General features: G+C 37.2%; 1 protein-coding gene across 5 annotated transcripts in view; it reads right to left on the minus strand.

Annotated features, from left to right (window-relative positions):
• Nucleotides 1-6,526: 6,526 nt before the first annotated feature.
• CNOT6 (CCR4-NOT transcription complex subunit 6) overlaps nucleotides 6,527-20,496 on the minus strand; it is a 39,396-nt gene continuing 25,426 nt past the window's right edge. For all 5 annotated transcript variants that reach the window (XM_048487964.1, XM_048487966.1, XM_048487968.1 and 2 more), the window contains 8 exons: nucleotides 20,322-20,426; nucleotides 20,169-20,237; nucleotides 19,090-19,247; nucleotides 16,960-17,114; nucleotides 15,611-15,765; nucleotides 11,670-11,900; nucleotides 10,876-11,078; nucleotides 6,527-10,432 (listed from right to left, as the gene is read on the minus strand). In XM_048487964.1, coding sequence (XP_048343921.1) covers nucleotides 10,220-10,432; nucleotides 10,876-11,078; nucleotides 11,670-11,900; nucleotides 15,611-15,765; nucleotides 16,960-17,114; nucleotides 19,090-19,247; nucleotides 20,169-20,237; nucleotides 20,322-20,426 — 1,289 coding nt within the window. In that variant the 3' untranslated portion in view covers nucleotides 6,527-10,219. The remainder of the gene's footprint in view (nucleotides 10,433-10,875; nucleotides 11,079-11,669; nucleotides 11,901-15,610; nucleotides 15,766-16,959; nucleotides 17,115-19,089; nucleotides 19,248-20,168; nucleotides 20,238-20,321; nucleotides 20,427-20,496) is intronic.

Here is a 20,496-nt window from a genome sequence, read left to right on the forward strand (position 1 = left end):
TTCCTAGTAATGGTACCCACTTCTGGGGTCGGGAGCCACATGTCATCCAGTTGCCCAGGTGTTTGGCCCTTTCACTAGCACATTTGCCATTTGCATGGGCGAGGTGGACACTTGCATGGGTGACTCCCCTTACTGATTCCAGGAGTCCCTTTCTTCCCCTCCCCCACTCTTAATTGGACTGTCTAATAAGTTTATATACTTATATGCTTAATTTTTTTAATGTTCACTGACTGGGAACCCTTAGTTGGGTAGAAAGATGGCATACAAATGTTTTCAATTAAAAATGTATAATCTATTTTCCTAAAAATACTGGGAAATGTTGAAGCTGAACTAAAACTACATATCTTTCAACATTGGGTAGACAACACTTAAGAACCCCTCCCCCCCAGTTCCCCTGCATTAGACTGCTAGGGGCTATGTGCAAATATGAGCTTTGCCTCTCCCCCCACCACACACTGGAATCTCTCTCTGAGAGGGAGCTGTCTGCTGTCCTGGTACTCAACAGAAAGGAATTTCTTGACAAATCCAATTTTATTTTGCTTAGGTCCAGGACAACAGGTACAAAATAACATTCCCAGGCAGGGATGACTGGATGGGGCTGTGGATCAGTGTAGAGCATCTGTTTGGCATGTAGAAATCTCCAGCATCTCCAGTTAAAGGTTCAAGTAGCAGATGATGTGAAAGACCTCCGCTTGAGATTCTGGTGAGCCACTGCCAGTCTGAGTTGATAATACTAACTTTGACAGACAGACAATGGTCAGATTCAGTATAAGGTAGCTTCATGTGTATATTGGGTAATATTAGACAACTTTCTGACCACCTTTTAGCGAAAGCTTTTCAATGGTGGCATCAGCAGAAACAGAACAGTCAGTTTTGTAATGCTTAATAAACCTAGAGAAGATGCCCTCATCTGTATCCTCTATGGGAGTACATAAAGCAGGAAAGGAAGCTGAGTCCCTCAGGAAGTTCACCTCCTCGCTCTGCTTGTCAGAGGTACATTCTTGCAGCCATTGACAAACAGAGGAACTCAAAACTTTTAAGGTCATGTACTCATATTAGGCATGAAACAAAGGGATTTTGACAGATATACGGGTGCAGTTTTTCTAGGATATTCTCTTAGCATCCTTCTAACTTCCAGTTCCAACCATCTACATCCCTTGGGGTAAGAAGGTCTGAACCACAAATGTGGAAACGGCTAAAACCAAGACATGATTTCAGGTGGAAAGAAGGCCCCAAACAGCTTCTGTAGCCACAGGAATATTGGAGGGTTTGCTCCTTCTGCCTTTGGGTCATTTTTAAAATCAGATTATGGATCCAATTTCAAGTTCTCTTTGAGGACAGTGCAGTTTTCTCCACTTTCTTGAGATCATGAGGAAGGCTTGCAGATGAAGAAGGCATTCAGACACTTCCAGGATGTAGTCATACCAAGCTATGCAACTATGATAATGTTTACTTCAGTGACTTAAAGACACTGAAAACTGCTAAATTGTTCATAAGATATTCTGGAAAACACGAAGTCAAAAACTAACAGAAATCAGAAACATCAGAGCTAAGTAAAATAGTTTAGGGACTCAAATTATGAGTGATCTCTAAATATAGAAGCATTACTTTAAAAAAATGCTATGTGGCCATTTAAACTTGACACAGCTGATAGCCAGAGAATGTTTCAGCCCTGAGGAACAAACACCATCTGCCCAAAATTTATATTTTTAAGCCCCATTGATTTTAACTGGAAGAAATTAAAATGCTTAACTTTGCCTAGATTCATACTCCTCCCCCCCCCCCCATTTTTGCTACTGTGAATAAAATCATGGTACAAATACCCATCACAAATTTATCCAAACTTGTTACAATATATCCTTGGCTAGTGATCTCTTTTTAGACTGATCCAACAGTACATCATGATGCTCTCAATTAAAAGATGTGCAGAAGCCTTAAAGATACCTTTGGAAAACAAGACAAAAACATGTTTTAATAGAAACTATTTCAGAAATCTTCTTGGGATCTTCATCTGATTGATAAAGTTCAAGCAGACCAGTTATTTACTTCCTACATTATCTGTCCTGAAAAATCATCAAGAGGTTTTTAATTCATGTGGCCACATTTTGTATCAACTTGTGTCTCTATGAAATGTGATAATTGCTAGGGACTTTACTAAACAGAACAAGACTTTCCTTTAAAAGACTGGTACTTCAGCATACAAGATGATCTATGCCTCCTTGACAGATTGGGTGGTTAGCCCAAGCTTGAGAGAGGCTGTGGGGTGGCCTTTCCTGGATCCAGGAGATGCCAATGACTAGATTGTGGCTGGACAACTTCATGCTTTCCTGGATCAACTGAATTATTTAGATACTTTCAAATCTATTTGGGGGCTTTATTGTGGGGCTGAAACAGCTTTGGTCACTCTGGTGGATGACCTGTGCCAATAGCTGGACAAAGAGAATACAACTCTGTTGATTCTCCTGAACCTGTCACAGACTTATGATATCCTCAATCATGATATCATTTCAGACTGCCTTTTGCAGGTGAGGATTGTGAGGCACCGCGATTCTAGTGTCACTAGGATAGGTTTTAGAAGGTAGTGTTAGGGGACTACTGTTCAACTTAACCACTGCAGTCTACAAGGCTCTATCTGGTGGTCCCCTGGGCTTTTTAACATCTGCATACAGTGATTTGGGCTGGATTGTCACCAATACATGGATGAGACTCTGCTCTATCTCACACTTCTGGCTGATCCCGGGAAGGGTGTAGAAATCCAGAAACAGAGCCTGAAATCAGGTTTGGATGCTGGCCAATAAACTGAAGCTTAATCTCAACAACAAGTGTTACTAGTGAGTTGAAAGTCTGAGAAGAGATTTAAAGTGTAACTCATTCTATTTTTAAAAATAATATTTTATTGATTTTATAACTACAACAAAACTACCAAAAAACCAACCCAAAAATACACAAAAGTGATCCAGTCACTCTATGATAATTAAACATAGATAATATGAATATGATAGATAACTACTTTGAGTTTCTGTCCATCATCCACTGCAGAAGTTATCCATATTATAGCAACTGTCCATTAATATCAAAACCCAGAAATCTTTCAAATCTTTGTAAATACTTTGTAATTGTAAATTTCCAAAAATTGTAAATTTCTAAAAAAGACAAGACAAACACAAATGTATCTACATAATACCTTATCTCCCTAACTAAATTCAAGAATTGAAAACTTATATAAAAATTCTTCATCCCTCCTGAAAAATTTATCCTACTATTTTATGGTTAAAACTGACATCTGACATTTATTACATTAATATCTAACATTTTAATGTATTTTATCAACTTTCAACAAATAATGTAATACTTAAATGGCTAAATATTTTAAGTGAGTTCCTTATTCTTCTTGCAGTAGAGATGATTCTGTTGTTGACTTTTGTATGTAAAAGAAGGTCCTCCCATTTAAGCCAAGTAAACCTTATCTGCTTCTTTAGAGCATCAGTTAAAAAGTATAGTTCTTTATCTTTTTTATGATTCTCAATGGCATGGTAATTTTCCATGAGTCACTAGGATTTGATCAGCAGTTTATTTTTGAAAGAAGATTACAATATCTCTGCATTCTCCATGATTTTGGATTATTTGAATTAACCCTAGACTTTTTCAATGTTGTTGCCATCTTTTCCTCTTCCAGCTTCAAAAAAATTGGCCAAAGCTGAGGCAATTTTCTTCTTGAGATTCTCTTTTGAAGGATCCTGTTCTTCTATTATCTGCCTTTGCCTTATGGCTTTCTCTCGTCTGGTATTCAAAGTGAAGTATGGTCTGGTTGTGAACTTTAGGCTCCATTTGTTCAGAGTTAATACTTTTTTTTCAAATCTTTAACCTCCTTCTATGTTGTTTTTAAGTCTTTTTCCAGCTGTACAACTTCTTAAACATCAGTCTTGATCTCTTTAAACTCCTTTAATAATTCAGCCATTATTGCTAGGATATTTCCCAATTATTTGCTTGGAATATTTCCTACTTTTTAGGGAGCAGATTGCAAATTCTGCAAATTAAGAGACATAGCTTTCACATTTCCAGATAGCTCTGTTATCTCCAAAGAAACTGAACCTTTCCTGGTTGAGGCCATTGTATCCCTAATGTGTTCGGATGTCTCTTAGGTGTCTTGTATCTCTGACAAAATACATTGGCAACAGAAATATCTTTAATTTCTCTAATGGCCACTAGATGTCACCGCGCAACAGTCACCTACAAACAGCAGTAAATTCTCTCCAGAACTCCTTCTATGGAATGACCTTTGTAAAAATGGGCTTTCTTTTCCGGCATTATTCTGGCAATTTACCAACCTCAGAGACCATCAAATTAGCTTTCTGATCTGCAATCACTGTCCAGCATTTCCAATTCAGCAATTCTCCCTTAAGCTAGTCTCTTTTACATCTGTTTATATTTTATACTTTCCCACGTCTTCCACATCTTTTAAGGTCTTCAAATTCTTTCCAGCAATATCTGCAGCAAGTTTTGGGCTTCTCTTTTAAACCTCTTTTTTTTTTCACTCCATTAACGAGCGGTAACGCAAATTTGATATAATCCTCCCAAAGTTGGGAGGAGCAGGCAGCTGGGAATGGTGGTGTTACTGCTAGCTCTGTTCTCCACCCCAGTTGGACTCTGCAGCTAGTTTCTGTGTAGTTCCATCCAGGGTAGATTGTCTCAGGGGTGAGTACGGTATTCCCCTAATCTCTCCTTACTCTGGAGATACATGCGGCTGTCTTTATAGTCACACACTGAGGCTTCGGGTCTCAGAACAAGTACAAGGCCAGCCAGCTTAAACCGGAAGTCCAGCTTAAACCGGAAGTCCAAGGTGTCACTCATTCTAGATGGGGTTGCATTTTCCTTGAAAGAACAGGCCTGTAGTCTGGGTTTATTCAATTAACTCTATCACTCTAGTCTTGATTCATCTACACTGGCTTCCATTCAATTTTCAGGCACAGTTTAAGGTACTGGTATTGCCCTTTCAGGTGTTATATGGTTTGGAACCACCCTACCTGAAGGACTTATGAATCTACTCAACCCTTTTTATTATCTTCCAAAGCCTTACTTCCGATGCCCCCACAGTTTAAGATTAGGCAAGTAGTGACAACTCTCTGAAATGTCTCCTCAGGAACACTTGTCTGTCCTATTCTGTTGCCATATTTTACCTCCAAGTGTTCAGTGTTCCCTCAATTTTTTCTTCCTGCCAATGCTTTATTTTTGGTTTTGTATGTGTTTTAGCTCTTACTTCAATTATCTGTTCTTGTTTGGATTTAATGGTGCTAAAGATGTGACTTTATTGTGCTTTGCTTTTGTTAGCTACCTTCATGGCTCCTGAGGCAGAACGGTTGGTATACATTTTGTAAAATAAAGGAGTAGATCCTAAAACACACCACTCGAAAGAGACTGATGTTTACCAATTCTTCCATCACTTAAGAACTTCAAGTAGTCTTTTGTGCTGTTTCCAGGGGTTCACAGACAACTAAGGCATAACTTTGAAGAGCGCAGCGCATTACATCAGAAAAGAAGGGAGAGAACATGGGTAATTTCATTTCAATGTGTATGACTTTCACTACAATTTAAGATCCATTCCAATGACAGAAATCAGGACTCTTCTCTAACTTCTCTCACCGTCCCCCTTGCCTCTTACAGGAGATACATGCAGGGAAGGGGGTCAACAAATGGCTGTATCTGAAATTATTTACATTGAAAAGTATAATGACTAACATTTTTGGAAATCATAAATAAGGGGATGAACTTTAAGCATTAAAATAAATAAACACTGGCTATACATAAATCTAACACATACTTCTTAACAAAGAAGTATGGGCTAGACAGTGGAGCTCTATAAAACTCAGCTTTGTAAAAGCTTAAATGGCCTGGCCTGGCCAGAATGATCAGAGGTGCTGAGGAATGGCATGACAATTTTTTTCCAGGGATCATGCCCACCTGTCCCATGCAATATGTTCATTAGTACCAGGTCCACTATTGCCTCATTTATTACCAGGCAAATCTGCTCCATAATCTACATCTATAATCTATTCCAGTTCACCACTTGAATTCAACCTCAGTCCTGAGAAAGTCATTCCCTGTCAGAGAGGGATGGAGTAAAGCCTTGAAGGCAACCAAGTAAGCAGGCTGCCATTTTAATTTATAAATTCTCTAGGAAATGTGCAGCGTTGCGTTTGCAATATTTACAACACAAATGCAGAAAATATGAGGTTGGATCCAGCCAGCTTTCTTCCTTCACTCACACAATTCTCCTTCCTACAGTCCTTCCTACACAATTCTCCGTCCCACATGGCTTTTGACCAGGCAGATCTCACAGTCCCCAACATAACTTTTTTGGGTAGTCAAAGGTGTCCCTGTTTTCTCTTTTTCATCAGGAAATAAGCTGGCTAGAACCAACCCTTCCTTTGAAGAAGATAATAAAAGCTTAACATATGAAAAATCAAGATATAGCCCTATTTATTGTTAACAAGCAAAGCTTAAACATGAAAATTAGACTTCGAAGAGATTTGAAACAGATATTGAATTTATTGGTCAGCTATGAGTAGGAAAATACATTGGTAAAGAAAAAGACAACCCTGTATATAAATATAATACTAGCTAGTTAAAATTTGACCAAGAAAGTTCCACTGAAGAGAACAGTAAAAGCCCTTGTTTACCATCAGACCGTATTCAATTTCCCATTTATCTTATTGAAGAGCTGCCTATAGACAAATGCAACATTCTTTGAGCTTAGTGCAGATGATGTGCTGGTATTTTTTTTTGTGTTACACATATGGTAAACAAGAGTTAGTCCAGTGCATTACACGTTATACAGAAGTACTGTGAATAAAGACTAGGTATTCTAAATTTTAGACACTACTTAAACATACCAAGATACCTACATTTTAAAAAAGCTTACACAACCAAAAAGTATAGCAGGAGTTAACATACCCTAAAATACTGTGTCAGGCTGGATGAAGAAAAAAAGACTCACTACCTAAGCAGTAATTTTGAAAAGTTGCAACATTTGCAGTGCGATTAATTCCTTGGAAAATGATAGTGCAATTATCTTGTCTGAGTTCTTTGTCCCATGGATAAAGTAAGAACTTTATGTCTGAACCTACTATTCTACATTTAAACCACAGAATTCATCTAATCTTATTTTCAGTTTGCACAAAAAGATGCAGGTCTGCATCACGAATTAAGAAATTTATAGTTGAGATTTGCTTAGTTTTTAAAACCCACAGAGAAGGGACAAAATAATTACACACATTTCCTAGAGATTTGTTTTGCTATTGTCTTAAAAATTCAGAATCCCTAATGTTTTATACTTATTTCCCACTTAAGTTCCACTGTAATTAAATTTGTGCACATATATAGTTATGCATGAGAATTAGCCACCAGAAATCGGAAGAACCCTAGTTCCAATGGTTTTCACCATATGATCATTCTTAGATACCTAGTTGTGAGAATGGGAAGAGAACCTCATGCCCAACAATGCTATATTTTTTTATTTTAAATTGTGACACTAGGTTAATAAGAAACATTGAACATATATTATGGCAACATCCAAAGCCACCTTCAGTAAATAAAGAGAAAGGGTTACTGAAACTTAGCATTTTATGATAGTTTATTGCATTTGTTTATGAAATGTCTGAATTTGTTTGAAGCAGGAAATGTTTTTCAAACCAGTAGACTTTGATATTGATCTACCAGACACGCTTGGTGAAACTTGCATCATTTTGCAAAGATGCAGGAGAATGTCCCCAGAGTGAAACTCAACTCATTGCTGTGAATTCTGACAGAAGAACCACTAAAGTCAAAGGGAATCTATCAGCTTTCTGAGCTCTCATATATCAAGAATCTCATCATTTCAAAAGCGAACTGTCCATCAATTGCAACATGTCCATGAAAGAAATGAGTCCTCATAACCTTTTAATATGCTGCCATAAATTTGTATAGATGAAAACATGTGTAAAGCTTAAACCTTTAGGATTTACCAAGTGCACTCAAGCTCCAGCTTAAAAATGAAAAATTAACCCCTTCTAAGAAATATAAAATGAATAAGTGCTTCCCTTCCATAAAGCTTTCTGGACATACTATTACATCATCCAGACCATCAGGAAAAAAATAGGTTGCTGAGTATGACAAGCTAAATTGGCTCCATTGCCACTGAAAATTGTCATGATGCACATTATCAACACATTGTTAAGGAAACATGAGTAAAACACCTTTTTATTCACACTTTTACAAAATAACCCAAAAAACCCAAAAAACAAGAACAGAAAAAAGCAACACTATGCATTGAATCTACTACATCAATTATTACCAGCATTCCGATGTACTGATTATAAACTGGACATGTTTGGTGTTTGCACAACTAAAAAACAAGTAACGAAAGAAAAATCAGGTCCCAGACAAGGATTCAAGATCTAGATTTTTCCTACTGGAATTTTAAAACACTTTTTGCTTAACATGAACATTTGGAGAATTTATTGTTCTCTTTTTAAAACAAAATGGTAATGCACTTGTAAGTGCTGATAGTTTCTTCTTTTATAAAATTTTCAATCATTATTACTAAGATCCATTTTATTTTTAAAAAATTTACTATATTCAGAATTTCTCAGTTCAAGCGCAAGCTTTTGTTCCTCTGCCTGCAGTTGAAACAAAAGCAGTTTGACCAAGTTCTCTTTCTCTCTAAATTTGAAATAGGTGAGTGGACATTTGTTTGCTAAGGATTTCCCAGAATCTCCCCTTTAGGACAGATTTATATATACTTGGCTTTCACACACTAATGGCACTATGAGGGTATATTATAACCTTACTTTTGCTTGACACTTTAGAACAGGACTTGGTCACTTTAATGATCGATCTGAAGTGTTGTCTAGGGAGCCTGTGTTGAAATGTGTCTCTAGTTACACTGCTTCATCAACTGAAGACGATACATTTTGCCTTTAAGGAATGACGACTGAGGAATGACTGAGGAATACGCTCGAACTGAAATAATTCACATGATGGTATTTAGTGGGGAGGGGACACAAACAGCATTGTGCAATGACACTGAAAGAAGCAGCGCACAGGTATCAGAAGCTTAGAATTTGTGTACCCACAATCTGAACATGTTCAAAAAGTGATATTCAATGTTCACAAAGAAAAAAATAGATGCCACAGCTTATACAAAAGTATCTTCATAAAATTTTCACAAAATGTCAACATTATTTAAAAAAATAAAAGAGGGTGCACAGGTTCTCTCTGCGTGCACAGGCAGTGCTAACTGAGAACAAAATCAAGCAGGCACAGTGGATACAGGGAAAGGATGACGTGACACAAAAAGGTTCTGCAGGTTCCACTTCTGAGAGAAAAGTGGTGTTCGAATGTACACTGATGACAGCTGTCAATCCACAAAAGCCTAATCAGTCACTGCTTAGCTTATCTGTTCTGAGAACAAGTTTATGCTTTTGCTTCAAGTTAAGAATAAAAAGGGAAAAAAAGTATGCTAACTCACTTGAAGAAATATGCTATGGTTTTACCAATGCAGGTTTAATAGCAGTGTTCTCAATTTTAAAATAATGAAGTAGTACATAAGGGCGGAACACCCTAACAGTGCAAATCATTAGCAGAGAAAGCCTGGTGCAACTTCTTTTACAAGCTGGCCTTTATAACACATGAAACAGATAAAAATTTAGCCTTAGTTTACAATACAATCATTTTCCAAATCTGATTTTTTTAAAGTACAAAATCTCATAAATCAGGTTTTCTGTTGTTCATATACAATCAATAAAGGCTAAATTCAAATTCTATATTTTACAAACAAACAAGTCTGAAAAAGAAGGGAGTGAAGTATGGAAGTAATGGTCTTTTGATGTTTACTACTGGCCTCAAAAAAAGTAGTGCTACAGATATCTGTGCAAAGAGAATTTATTATAGTAATTCCCCATTTTCAAGGCATGAAATATTACATTGGATAGAACAAACAAGATTACTTGTAACAAATCTAAGAAAGGTGCCAACGCACCAATCCCTGTCTAACAGTATACAAAGCATGTTGGGCTCAGAATTGTGTGTCTGATAGCACCTGGCTTTTACTATTTCTTTATCAAATAACTACTCAGTACCATGATCATTAAGAAAGATCCCTGTTGGCCATACCTCACTCCTCTATATTCAGATTTTACAATTTTACAAATAAGTTTGAGGTTGCCCTCTAAAATGTACTTGACTACCTCCTGCTGGGCAGATGGATTCCATTTACCGGGGACAGGAAAGGCAGCACCAGCTCCAGTTGTGCAAAAAGTGAGAAGTGGTCAGAGGGGATGAGTGGATGGGGACAGCCACTTATATTGTTCTCTATTAACCAGTGATGATCCAAAGGTCCCAAGATGCCAAGAATGTTCAGCTGAGGTTTGGAGTAGAAGATGTAGTCAATAATACCCTTAAGAGAAGCAAGAAGAAGGGAACGTGTATAAGTACAACCACATCCAAGTACAAAAACAATCTATACCAGCAGAAATAATTGTCAGCCCCTCATCAGCTTGACGGCAGAAATCCACACCTAAGATCTATAATCTCTCAAAAGAGACAAATACTATCTCTTGGAACTTCTGAAGCAGTTCAAGCATTTTTCACCATTTCAGTATCTGCAACTATACAAACATTTTGAGAATATGGTTTTGTTTTCGTTTAGCACCCAACTGTTAAATATAAACCAAACTCCCTCTCTTCAGATAGCCTGTAAGAACCACTACTGTCTCAACTTTACAACTTATCTTATGGATCTTAAGAGTTGGGAAGGTATGGCACACTATGTTAATGAGTTTTAAGTAGTAGCAGTAACACTGTTAGCTAAAGTAAGTTCCTACTTTTAAATTCTCTCACCTTGAAATCAAATGTGTAATTTGTATAAGGCATTAGGCCATTCTCATAGGCACTCTTTAACTTGAAACCATGAGTAATCCTTCCATTGGTGGTTCCATTTTTTCCATTACAACTGAAGTTAGTGAGACTTTCATTGTATCTCAGTTCCTTAAAATCTTTATGGTTTGTTTCTACTCCACCGGTGCTCAAATATTCTACCACACCTACAGTGAAGGCATAAAAGTGACATATCAGTAAACAAACTCCTAAAATTTCTGTTCATCTTGACATTATGAAGCAGGACAAGGAAGATATTTCAGTTTTTGTATTACTACACGGAGTTTGAAGATTCCTCAATAATAAGCAATCAAAAGGGACCACATGCCTATGAACACATACATCAATGAGTTTATGCAGTATTTTAAAGGAATCAAAGCACAGTCCCTATAACAAACTTTTAAAGAAGCAGTTTCCTCTCTCCATATAGTGTAACGAGTATGGGATCAGAAGCTGACGAAGTAGTGACTGGCTAAGTAAGTTCATGACAGAGATGACATCTGAACCAAAGACTTTGGAGTCACCATTCTGTCCTAGCCACCCACACCAATCCTGCTATCAGTTCAAGACATTTCATTCATTCCACCTGCCCAATACCACCGCCAATCAAGCAGAATAATCATACCCTTCACAGCCAATCCTTATTTTATTCCATCTTTATAGTGTACTTAAAGCATGCATTTAATTTCAGCATACCAAAAATTCATTAAGTCAAAGAACTTTCATTGCAGTAATAAATGGAAGATGGTAGCGCATACCAGAGTCTGGCAGAGAATTCAGATCAGCACACAGTACGAGTGGAATAGTTGCATGTTCCACAGAACCACCAGCCTTGAGACTACGAGAGGCTTTGTCTATGATGTTCTTCACCTCAGAAAGGAACATCATGGTCTGAACCAGCTTTACATCAGAATATTCTGGGTCCCAATGCATGTGTGCATTTGCTACAAGGACCAGCTGTTTGTCCATTCCAGGGTGTGGTTTGCCAGCTAAAATGGAAAATAAAAAGGGTTGAAGCTGAGGTGGCATAAGTGAAACTTCTCAGCACGAGTTCTAGCAATAAAAAATATTTTAAAAGAATTTAAAAGGCATAATCAATTTGAGCTTTAACAATTTAAAAAAATCAGCCAGCCATTTTATGCCTGAAAAATGAAAGTGGGCTCTGTGCTCCCTCTGCTGGATTTATGATACTACTGACATGGCAGACAGTAATCAACTGGAACTATTACTGTATGCAATTTTTGTTGTGTACAACATTTTTACACACTGTATTTTACATTATTTGCACTCCAGACTCTCCCCCTCTTCATGGAACATTAAAGGCAAAAATCCTGCAAACTTACAAACTTGTAGAAATCAAGATCTCATTCAGCAGGTAAAACACATTATTGGAGATTAAGATAGTACAGATGACTAGTAGGCTGTGTGGAGTACAGACTGGTGTAATATTAGAATAAAAAAGGAAGTGTGGAATCATGGACAATGTGGAAGTGCAAGCATGTAGAGGGAGAGAGCATAAAGACAGAACGAATCCTTTTCTTGCCTCAAGAATCTTCATACATTCCCAATTCATGTGTATCTGAGCCTTTTAAATATTTCTTTAAAATCACATGAAGCAAAAACTCAGTTATCAAAAAAAAATTAAGGTGGTAGGAAGTCATCACATTCAAGTGAAAGGCATGAGATTCTTTCGCAAGTACCTTACCAAAAAGATACAGAAAATCACAATTTAAGGTAGTGGGCAGAATAATGCATATGTTTCAGCAACTACAATATTTATATCAACTTCTTAAAAGAATCTTTTACATCAGAAATTTCTCCTGTTCAGATCACCAGCAGTAAACAGCTCATACAAGTCTAGTGTTATTTTTGCCTAGAGGTTTTAAAAATCCAGTTCTTTAGTGCTCTAAAGGCTCTGTAGCGCTAGACAGTTTTAAAAATCACTGGGAGAAATTAGTTTCTCCATTCATGTTATACAAAGAAGCAATGCTTAGTAGAAATTGAAAATGGACCAGAAACACGATAAAATCAATTTCTACCATAAATTTCCTTTTCCATAGACTACTGAAAGGTTTGTAACCACTTCATGTCAAAGTGCTACCAAGAGCCTAGCCTGGCTAACTGACTGAGAGTGGTTTAAACTGAATCGATGCAATATAAAGATGGGAGCTTAATTGTACAAAGGTCAGTACTCAAGATAGGGATCTGAGCAGCTATTTGCACCACATTCAATGTCCTCAGTGCCCATACTCTAACAAGATGAGCCTGGACTCCCATTACAACAAAGTAAAGGTCATAGGCATAACTGATACTTTGTTGGATGATTAGAATGTAACCACTAAAGGTTATAACTGGTTCAAAAACAGAGCAAACAGAAAGGGAGGAATGAACATTATGTCAAAACTGTGAGCACTTGCAAAGAAAATCAAGAGGGCGAATGGAGTAATGTTGCTGAGATCATCTGGCTAAAAATAAATGGAGACCAAACCTACTGCGTGAAACAATACAATAGCTTAACGGAAGATTAATAATAATGAGAAACTTATTACTGATGATCAACCATCCCTTACTTGATCCTAATCAACAGGCAAGGCTTAGCTGATGAGGTGAAAGAAAGTGACCACATAATTCTGCAATTCCTGATCCTAGGGAAAGTTAAAGCAGAGATCAGTGAAAAAGCCTGAAATTCAGGAAGTAGGTTTTACTAACTTAGATTATCACATCTACCATTTCTGTATCTGATACAGGAGTCCAACATGTGTGGGAATTCCTGAAAGAAGGAACAAAAGGCTTAACTGCAAACCACAAAAATGGGAGACATCAGAATAAGTCAATGTGGCTGCTTACAAGCTTAAGTGATAAAGTCAATCAAAAATGACAAGTCCAGGGAATGGAAAGAGGGGTAGAGCACTAGATACCTCTATGGACAGTACTCTGGACTTGCAGGGGCAGTCCCATGAAAGCTAAATCTCAAGATGGACTGAGGCTGGAAACTGATGCTAAAAAAATTCATAAGGGATTTTTTCCAGTTCAAAGGAAGAAGGGAATAGTAAGCCTGCTACTTAGCAAACATGGCAAAGTGTTGCATTAAGCAATTCCATCTTTCTTTTGTCACTAGTTGACTCTTATTTTGCTCATCTTTTCCCTCAAGGAAACAGTGCGGCCTTACAAAAATACCATGAATTATAAAATGACAGCATTGCAGCTTGAGATTGATAATGGGCTGGGCAAGGAACAACTAGCAATCCTAAATGAGTTTGCATGTGCAGGGTCCAATGAATTACATCCTAGGATACTGAAGAACCATGATGATTATTTTCAGAATTTCCATAATCTTTGAAACACAGATAAAGCAGTTAATCTGCAAGCTTCTTGAAAACAATACAGTGATTAGTAGAAGCCAGCAAGGATTTGTCAAGGATAAATCCATCCAGAGTAATCTTGCCTTTTTTATTGGGTTGCTAGCTTAGTGGACCAAGGGGATGCTGTGGTTGTAACATATTGTGAAAGCATTTGAAAGTTCCATCTACTTGGAATGTACAAAGGTGCTCTAGCTTTTTGGATGTCCTGCATGAAACAAGTCCTTTCAGTATTGCTACCAATGACAAGGACAGAGAATCCATATCAGGTTTTCACAGGTCACAAAACCAGGAAAAATAGCAAACACCTTAAAAGTGGCCTAGATGGGTTGAAAAGCTGGGCAGAAATTAATAAAAAAGAAATTCAGCTGAGACAAACATCTGGGTATAGGAAGAAAAAAATCAAGTGAACAGATATTAGAGATGTGGCTTGACAGTGGTAAAATGAAAAGAAGCTTGGGACTGTTGTCAATCACAAACTGAACACCATTTAGCATTTTGATGCAGCTGAAAATGAAATTTTAGCTTGCATTACTAGAAACGTACTGTCAAGGTCACTAGAAGTAATTGTTGTATTTTATCTGTACAAAGTCAGATATCACCTGGAGTGTCCAGATCTGAATGCTGCACAGAAAATTTAGAATAGACTGGAATAGATTCAGAGAAGAGCAGCAAAGATGATTGCTGTATGTATGTATGTATGTATGTATGTATGTATGTATGTATGTATGTATGTATGGATGGATGGATGGATGGATGGATGGATGGATGGATGGATGGATGGATGGATGGATGGATGGATGGATATTCTGTAAAAATAAAATTAATAAAGGTCAGAGAACTGGAAAAAATGGTTATTTAGCCTTGAAAAGAAAGCAAGGTGGGGTGGGGAACTTGATAGCATTCCTTCACTGCCCAGAGTGCCACATGGAAGAAGCCATAGACTTGTAATCTTTGACCTGGAGGGTGAGACTATCAGGTTTAAATTACAGGAAGACAGATTTCCATTGAACATCTAGAGGAACTGGTGATAATAGTTTGATATGGAAACCATTTACCAAGGGGCATGGTGGACTCTCTCATGGTATAGATATTTAAGCAGAGGCTGGATAATTAAGTATTGAAGATGCTATGGACTATTTGGACCGAGAAGGGGATTCAACTAGATGGCTACAAGGTCCCCTTACCACTCTAAGATGCTCTGTAGTCCCTACACTCAACGTTCCATTCTTTCAGTTTTCCTGTAAGAAACTCCTCAAATCATTTCCCTGAGGAGGCAAAGATAAATCTGAACATGCATTAGATTGCAACATATTCCACTTAAAAACTGGATTACTTACATGACATTTCTATTAACTCCTTACGTAGCTCCAGCAACACAGCAACTCCAATGTTGTCTTTTGTCATCACTCTGTTCAGCATTGCTTCAGATCCCTCTGAGTTTGCCATAGCCAACTGATTGAATTCAACAGTATGCTTCTGAACTAAGGTGAACCTTAAATTAGCCATAGTTAAAATCAGAATTGTTTTCAATAATTTGTTTCATTAAAATAGGACAGCTGTAAGTATATATCATGGCACCTGCACAACTGGCAGTTCAGAAAAGCAATAAAATATAGTCATGAACATTTTTTTCCCCACAGAGATCACGTCAAGGTCATAATGTATTACAATGTACATGGACCGATACAAGTAAAATGAAGTTTTGACTACTATATTTGTTAATTACAGGCATTATGCCAATTTTCAGAAATTGCTGAACATCCACAAAAAGTCTCGTTTCATGGCTATCAACAGCACAAAATGCAGGCAACATAAAAGAGTGGACATGTAGGCATTTCTTAAACAGAAATAAATGAGATCACTACTTTGCAACTATACCAGCCTCCTTACAACTATTATCTTGTCAAGAACTTGAATTATCAAATGCCTTCAATCAGAAATACTCAGGATTAATATGAGCTGGACTACTATAATCACTTTGCATTTGTATAGCACTCCAGAGTGTTCAAAGCTCCTGATTAATATTGCCTCCTTAAAACCACTCTACAACGTCAGTCAGTATAACCTGCATACTGCGGGAGAGGTGTTGTTTGTGTATGAATGGATAAGTTAGACAAATGCTTGCCTAAGGCCATGTAAGGGTGTTCATAGTCAAGATGAGGTTGAAACACAAGACTTCTTAGTTCATACACTCAAGCACTATACCACTCTTATTCTACATATACCACATTCTATTTCATACTTAGAATGTGGTACAAGACTCCTAAAAGAATTTCTATTTTTATTAAATTTTATTTGTTATATCAAAAAGTAAGTACAACATACTAAAGTTTCTACTAATATCAAACTAAAAATATCTCAAATCCTTCCATACTAAACACTTTAACATCCTGACTCCCAACAATTATAGAAATAATTAACAAATGACACCAACTCCCTCTTACTCCCCAAGCATTCTTCTTTGTTTTTTAAAATAAAAGGCCGTTTTGTAAGAGAACAATTTTGCTGCTCAAGTCCTGAATAATTAAATTACTTGTCAAATCACCAAAACAATCCTTTTTTTTTGCAAAAGGTGTCTAGAGACAAAGTTATGTGAATGCCTGGGACGACTGAAGAAGGAAAAAATAAAACAGATAATATATAACTTCACTCATTGCAGCCAGAGAATTAGTAAGTTTTATCTTACTTTTCAATCTTGAAAAATATTGCACAGCCATCAACATGCTTTCTTTCTTGTTCTGACATTGTCCTAGCTCTGGATTTTGGACTGAAGAAGCCATTATAACCGCGCTCCTTTAATTCTGCCAGGAAAAAACTGTAGTACTGTTCAGTTTCAACCTCCTACGATATAAGACAGAATGTATTTAACGAAGCATATAAACACAGTGCAACTTAAATGAAATACAGTCTTTCATGAATAGAGACTATTCCTCCCAAATATGGTTGTTATGTAGGATTTTTACAGTGTTCTTTTTGTAATGTCATGAAAACATTCATTAAAAGGCAGACAACAGCATGTCCCTTCCCAAAGCCAAAAGGAGAACATATATAAGTCTGTTGGTAGTGTTCTGTCCAGAAACATCAGTGACCAAACAGGAATACAAATATTACAGACCAGAAGAAATCTTGTCCAGCACACCTTGCTTATATGTCTTTTCTAGGCAAGGAATAAAGGGGCACAGTGAATGGCCTAGGATCACTTGATGCCAATCAGTACCTGGACAGATCACTGAAGTCCAATCTACCACATAAGTGCCACAGGGATTTGCAGCCATCTGCTAGTTGCAAGTTCCCCAAGGGAACAATTCAGAAGCACTGAAGACACCAAAGTCATCTTCCCTACTCAAAATGGCTCCAGAAACAATATCTGCCCTATGGAGGGAGCTGCACATGCAAGCATTTAATGCCCATGTATCCCCCCTGCCCCAGGCCATTCTGGGCTTTGGAAAATGGCATAAATGTCTCCTCTCCCTTCACAATTGTCCCAATGAAAAATGGGCGCCTGAATGCTTCCGAATGGATTTCTCATTTGAATTCAGAGCTAGTGAGTGGCAAATGTGTGGTTTGGTATTGAAAGCCCATTAAGAAGTTACTCTGAGTTTTCTATGGAAGTTATATCCATATCCACCAGTAACAACATCAGATTGTTCCAAAATGGCTTATCTCACATAAGCCAGAATACAAGTGGAGTAGGATGTTTGTACTAGAGTAGCTCAAAGGAGTTCCAGATGACTCAAACAAGAGAGCCTAGTGATAGAACATAAACTCAGGCCACTAAATTATCCAAAAGGGAGCCCTCCCCCTCTCAGCCAGACCCAAAAATGGCAAACAAGTAAAGACAACAGGTCCATACCTCAGCAATACTGATGTACTAAAATCTGTCAGCTACTAATCTGAATTGGGTTTGATCAGTTCTATTCCTGTTAATTTATAGATCCTTGACAAAAGCAGAAACCTGACCAACAATACTTAGAAGGGAAGCAAATCCATTTATTTAATTAAACTTATTTATTTAATTATTTATTTTGATTTATTGATTTATTTAATTTTGATTTATTAATTTGATTTTATTAATTTATTTGATTTATTGGATTTTGATTTATTGATTTATTTAATTAAACATAACTTTCCTGGAAAATGTTTAACTTGAAATATGTCAAGGTACAGGGTGTTTCTATGGAGCTGCTGTTTTTTTAACCACATGTTATTTTGCAGCTGTTTAGATCTTTTGTTCTTTTCAGCAATTGATGTAGTATGAAAACTATGGTACAAGAAAGGACAAAATACTCTCATGTTATCAGGATTTTGGCAGAAAAGATCCTTGCAAACATTATCAGACTCTGAAGGACAGTTTTTCAACAGACACCAAACCAGTCTGCAGACAGACAGAGGATGCTGTTCCAATAACTAGGCAAATGAATCAAGAGAATAGGTCCAAATTTCAGGCATGAGTGAAAAAGAGGTGGTGAAGACAAGGCAGGAAAGGGAAGAACACATGACCTACAGTCATGTAAACCCACCCTTCTCACTGAAAAGAATGCAAGTGAATTGCATAAGAACCATCAATCTAGGAAGGTAAGTACAGAAATCACTACTATAGTGGGGGGATTATTCAAACTGTGAAGGTTGCTTTTATATATATGTTTATATATTTAACTGTACTATTAGAATGCAATACTCAGCAGCAAATGATGACTAGCTATTGCAAATAGACAGGCAAAAGATCATGCTTTGCAATTCTTATACACTGAAAAATATGATTTAACACATTTCAAAATGCATGTGTACAGGCAAAAGGAACAAAATCATTCCTTACCTGAAGGCTTATGATGTCAGCATTGCAGCTCATGATTTCCTGCATAATAGCCTTTTTCCTGTATTCCCAGTTCAGTGCCCATGATGGGCAATAGCCATATAGCTGCCGAGTAGCATATTTATCACAGAGGACGTTGTAACACATAACAGAAAATAGAGCTGCCGAACAAGAGTGTTATTTATACATGGAAGTTATCCAGTGTCAATATACAGCACTAATCCTTTCAAACATCCATCAGTTTTAGGCTCTACTAACTGCAATATATAGTTGAATAGCTGATTGAATAAAACCGCATACACTTTTTAGAATTTTGCCTTTCCTCCAAACAGCTCAGAGAGACTGGCGGAGGTTAGTAAATGTGGAGATTTGAACTCAGATCTCACTAGCCCAACACACTAGAGCTGAGGTGTCCAAATCTGGCCCTCCAGATGTTCATGGAAATGACTCCTATCAGCCCCTGCCAGTATGGCCACTCAACAGCTATGCTTGAACACCAAGCATACACCAATTGAGAGCAACTTGGTACAATCAATTAATTAATGAGATGCAGAAAAGGGTGAGAGTTCAATGTGTAAATCCTGCTCTCCTGAAGTCAATGAAGAACGCAACAACTAGCAAAAACTAGTTTATCTTAAGAACTTAGCTAGCCCTTTCAATTCCCAAGATGAAAGTAATCCTTAAAACTTCTTAAGAGATCTTACTGAATTTCAAGTGGCACAATTTACCTGGAAGTACGTTCTGCTGAAATCAGTAGAGCTTATTTCCAAGGAAACTCTTACAGGATCAGGCTGTTAAATGAGGAGCTGATGCTACATGATATGAGGACCTATTTCTGATCTACTTTTACTGTCCTCAAAGATTCTGCCAAATTGTCTACCAAAGTACCTACATAGGAACTTAATATCATAATATATTTAGGTTTAAAATGAAACTATGAACTATTGCTTTCAAGGCAAACCAGTGAATATGCATACTGGGAAGACCTTTAAGAAAAGGTATTCTCTCACTGAAGGAAACAGGTTCCTGAAAAAGGGAATGGAAAAGTTACTTGACTTAAGAGGATAAACCTTAAATGCTACCTGTTGGTCTTGTTCGATCTGGTTCTTGCAACATAATCCAAGATCTGGGAGGTGGTTGTTCTGTCGAAACTATTGAAGACGACAAAAATAAGCATGAGATGGTAATACTTATTTTAAAGAATGCAAATAAGAGTTTAAAAAGTCTCCACTTACTTCTTTTTGCAGTACCTGCCAAGTTATCTAGCAAATAATTCAGTAGCCTTCTTGTTCCATCTGGTTCCTGATAGAGATTCAGAATATCCTGTGTAAGTGGGTTTCCTGCAAAAATGTAGGGAAGGAAAGAAAAAAGAAACAAATGAAGTCTCAGATATGTAGATCTAGGTTTGTT

This window comes from Sphaerodactylus townsendi, linkage group LG03 (genome assembly GCF_021028975.2).
Source record: "Sphaerodactylus townsendi isolate TG3544 linkage group LG03, MPM_Stown_v2.3, whole genome shotgun sequence".
In the NCBI taxonomy this organism is placed as follows: domain Eukaryota; kingdom Metazoa; phylum Chordata; class Lepidosauria; order Squamata; family Sphaerodactylidae; genus Sphaerodactylus; species Sphaerodactylus townsendi.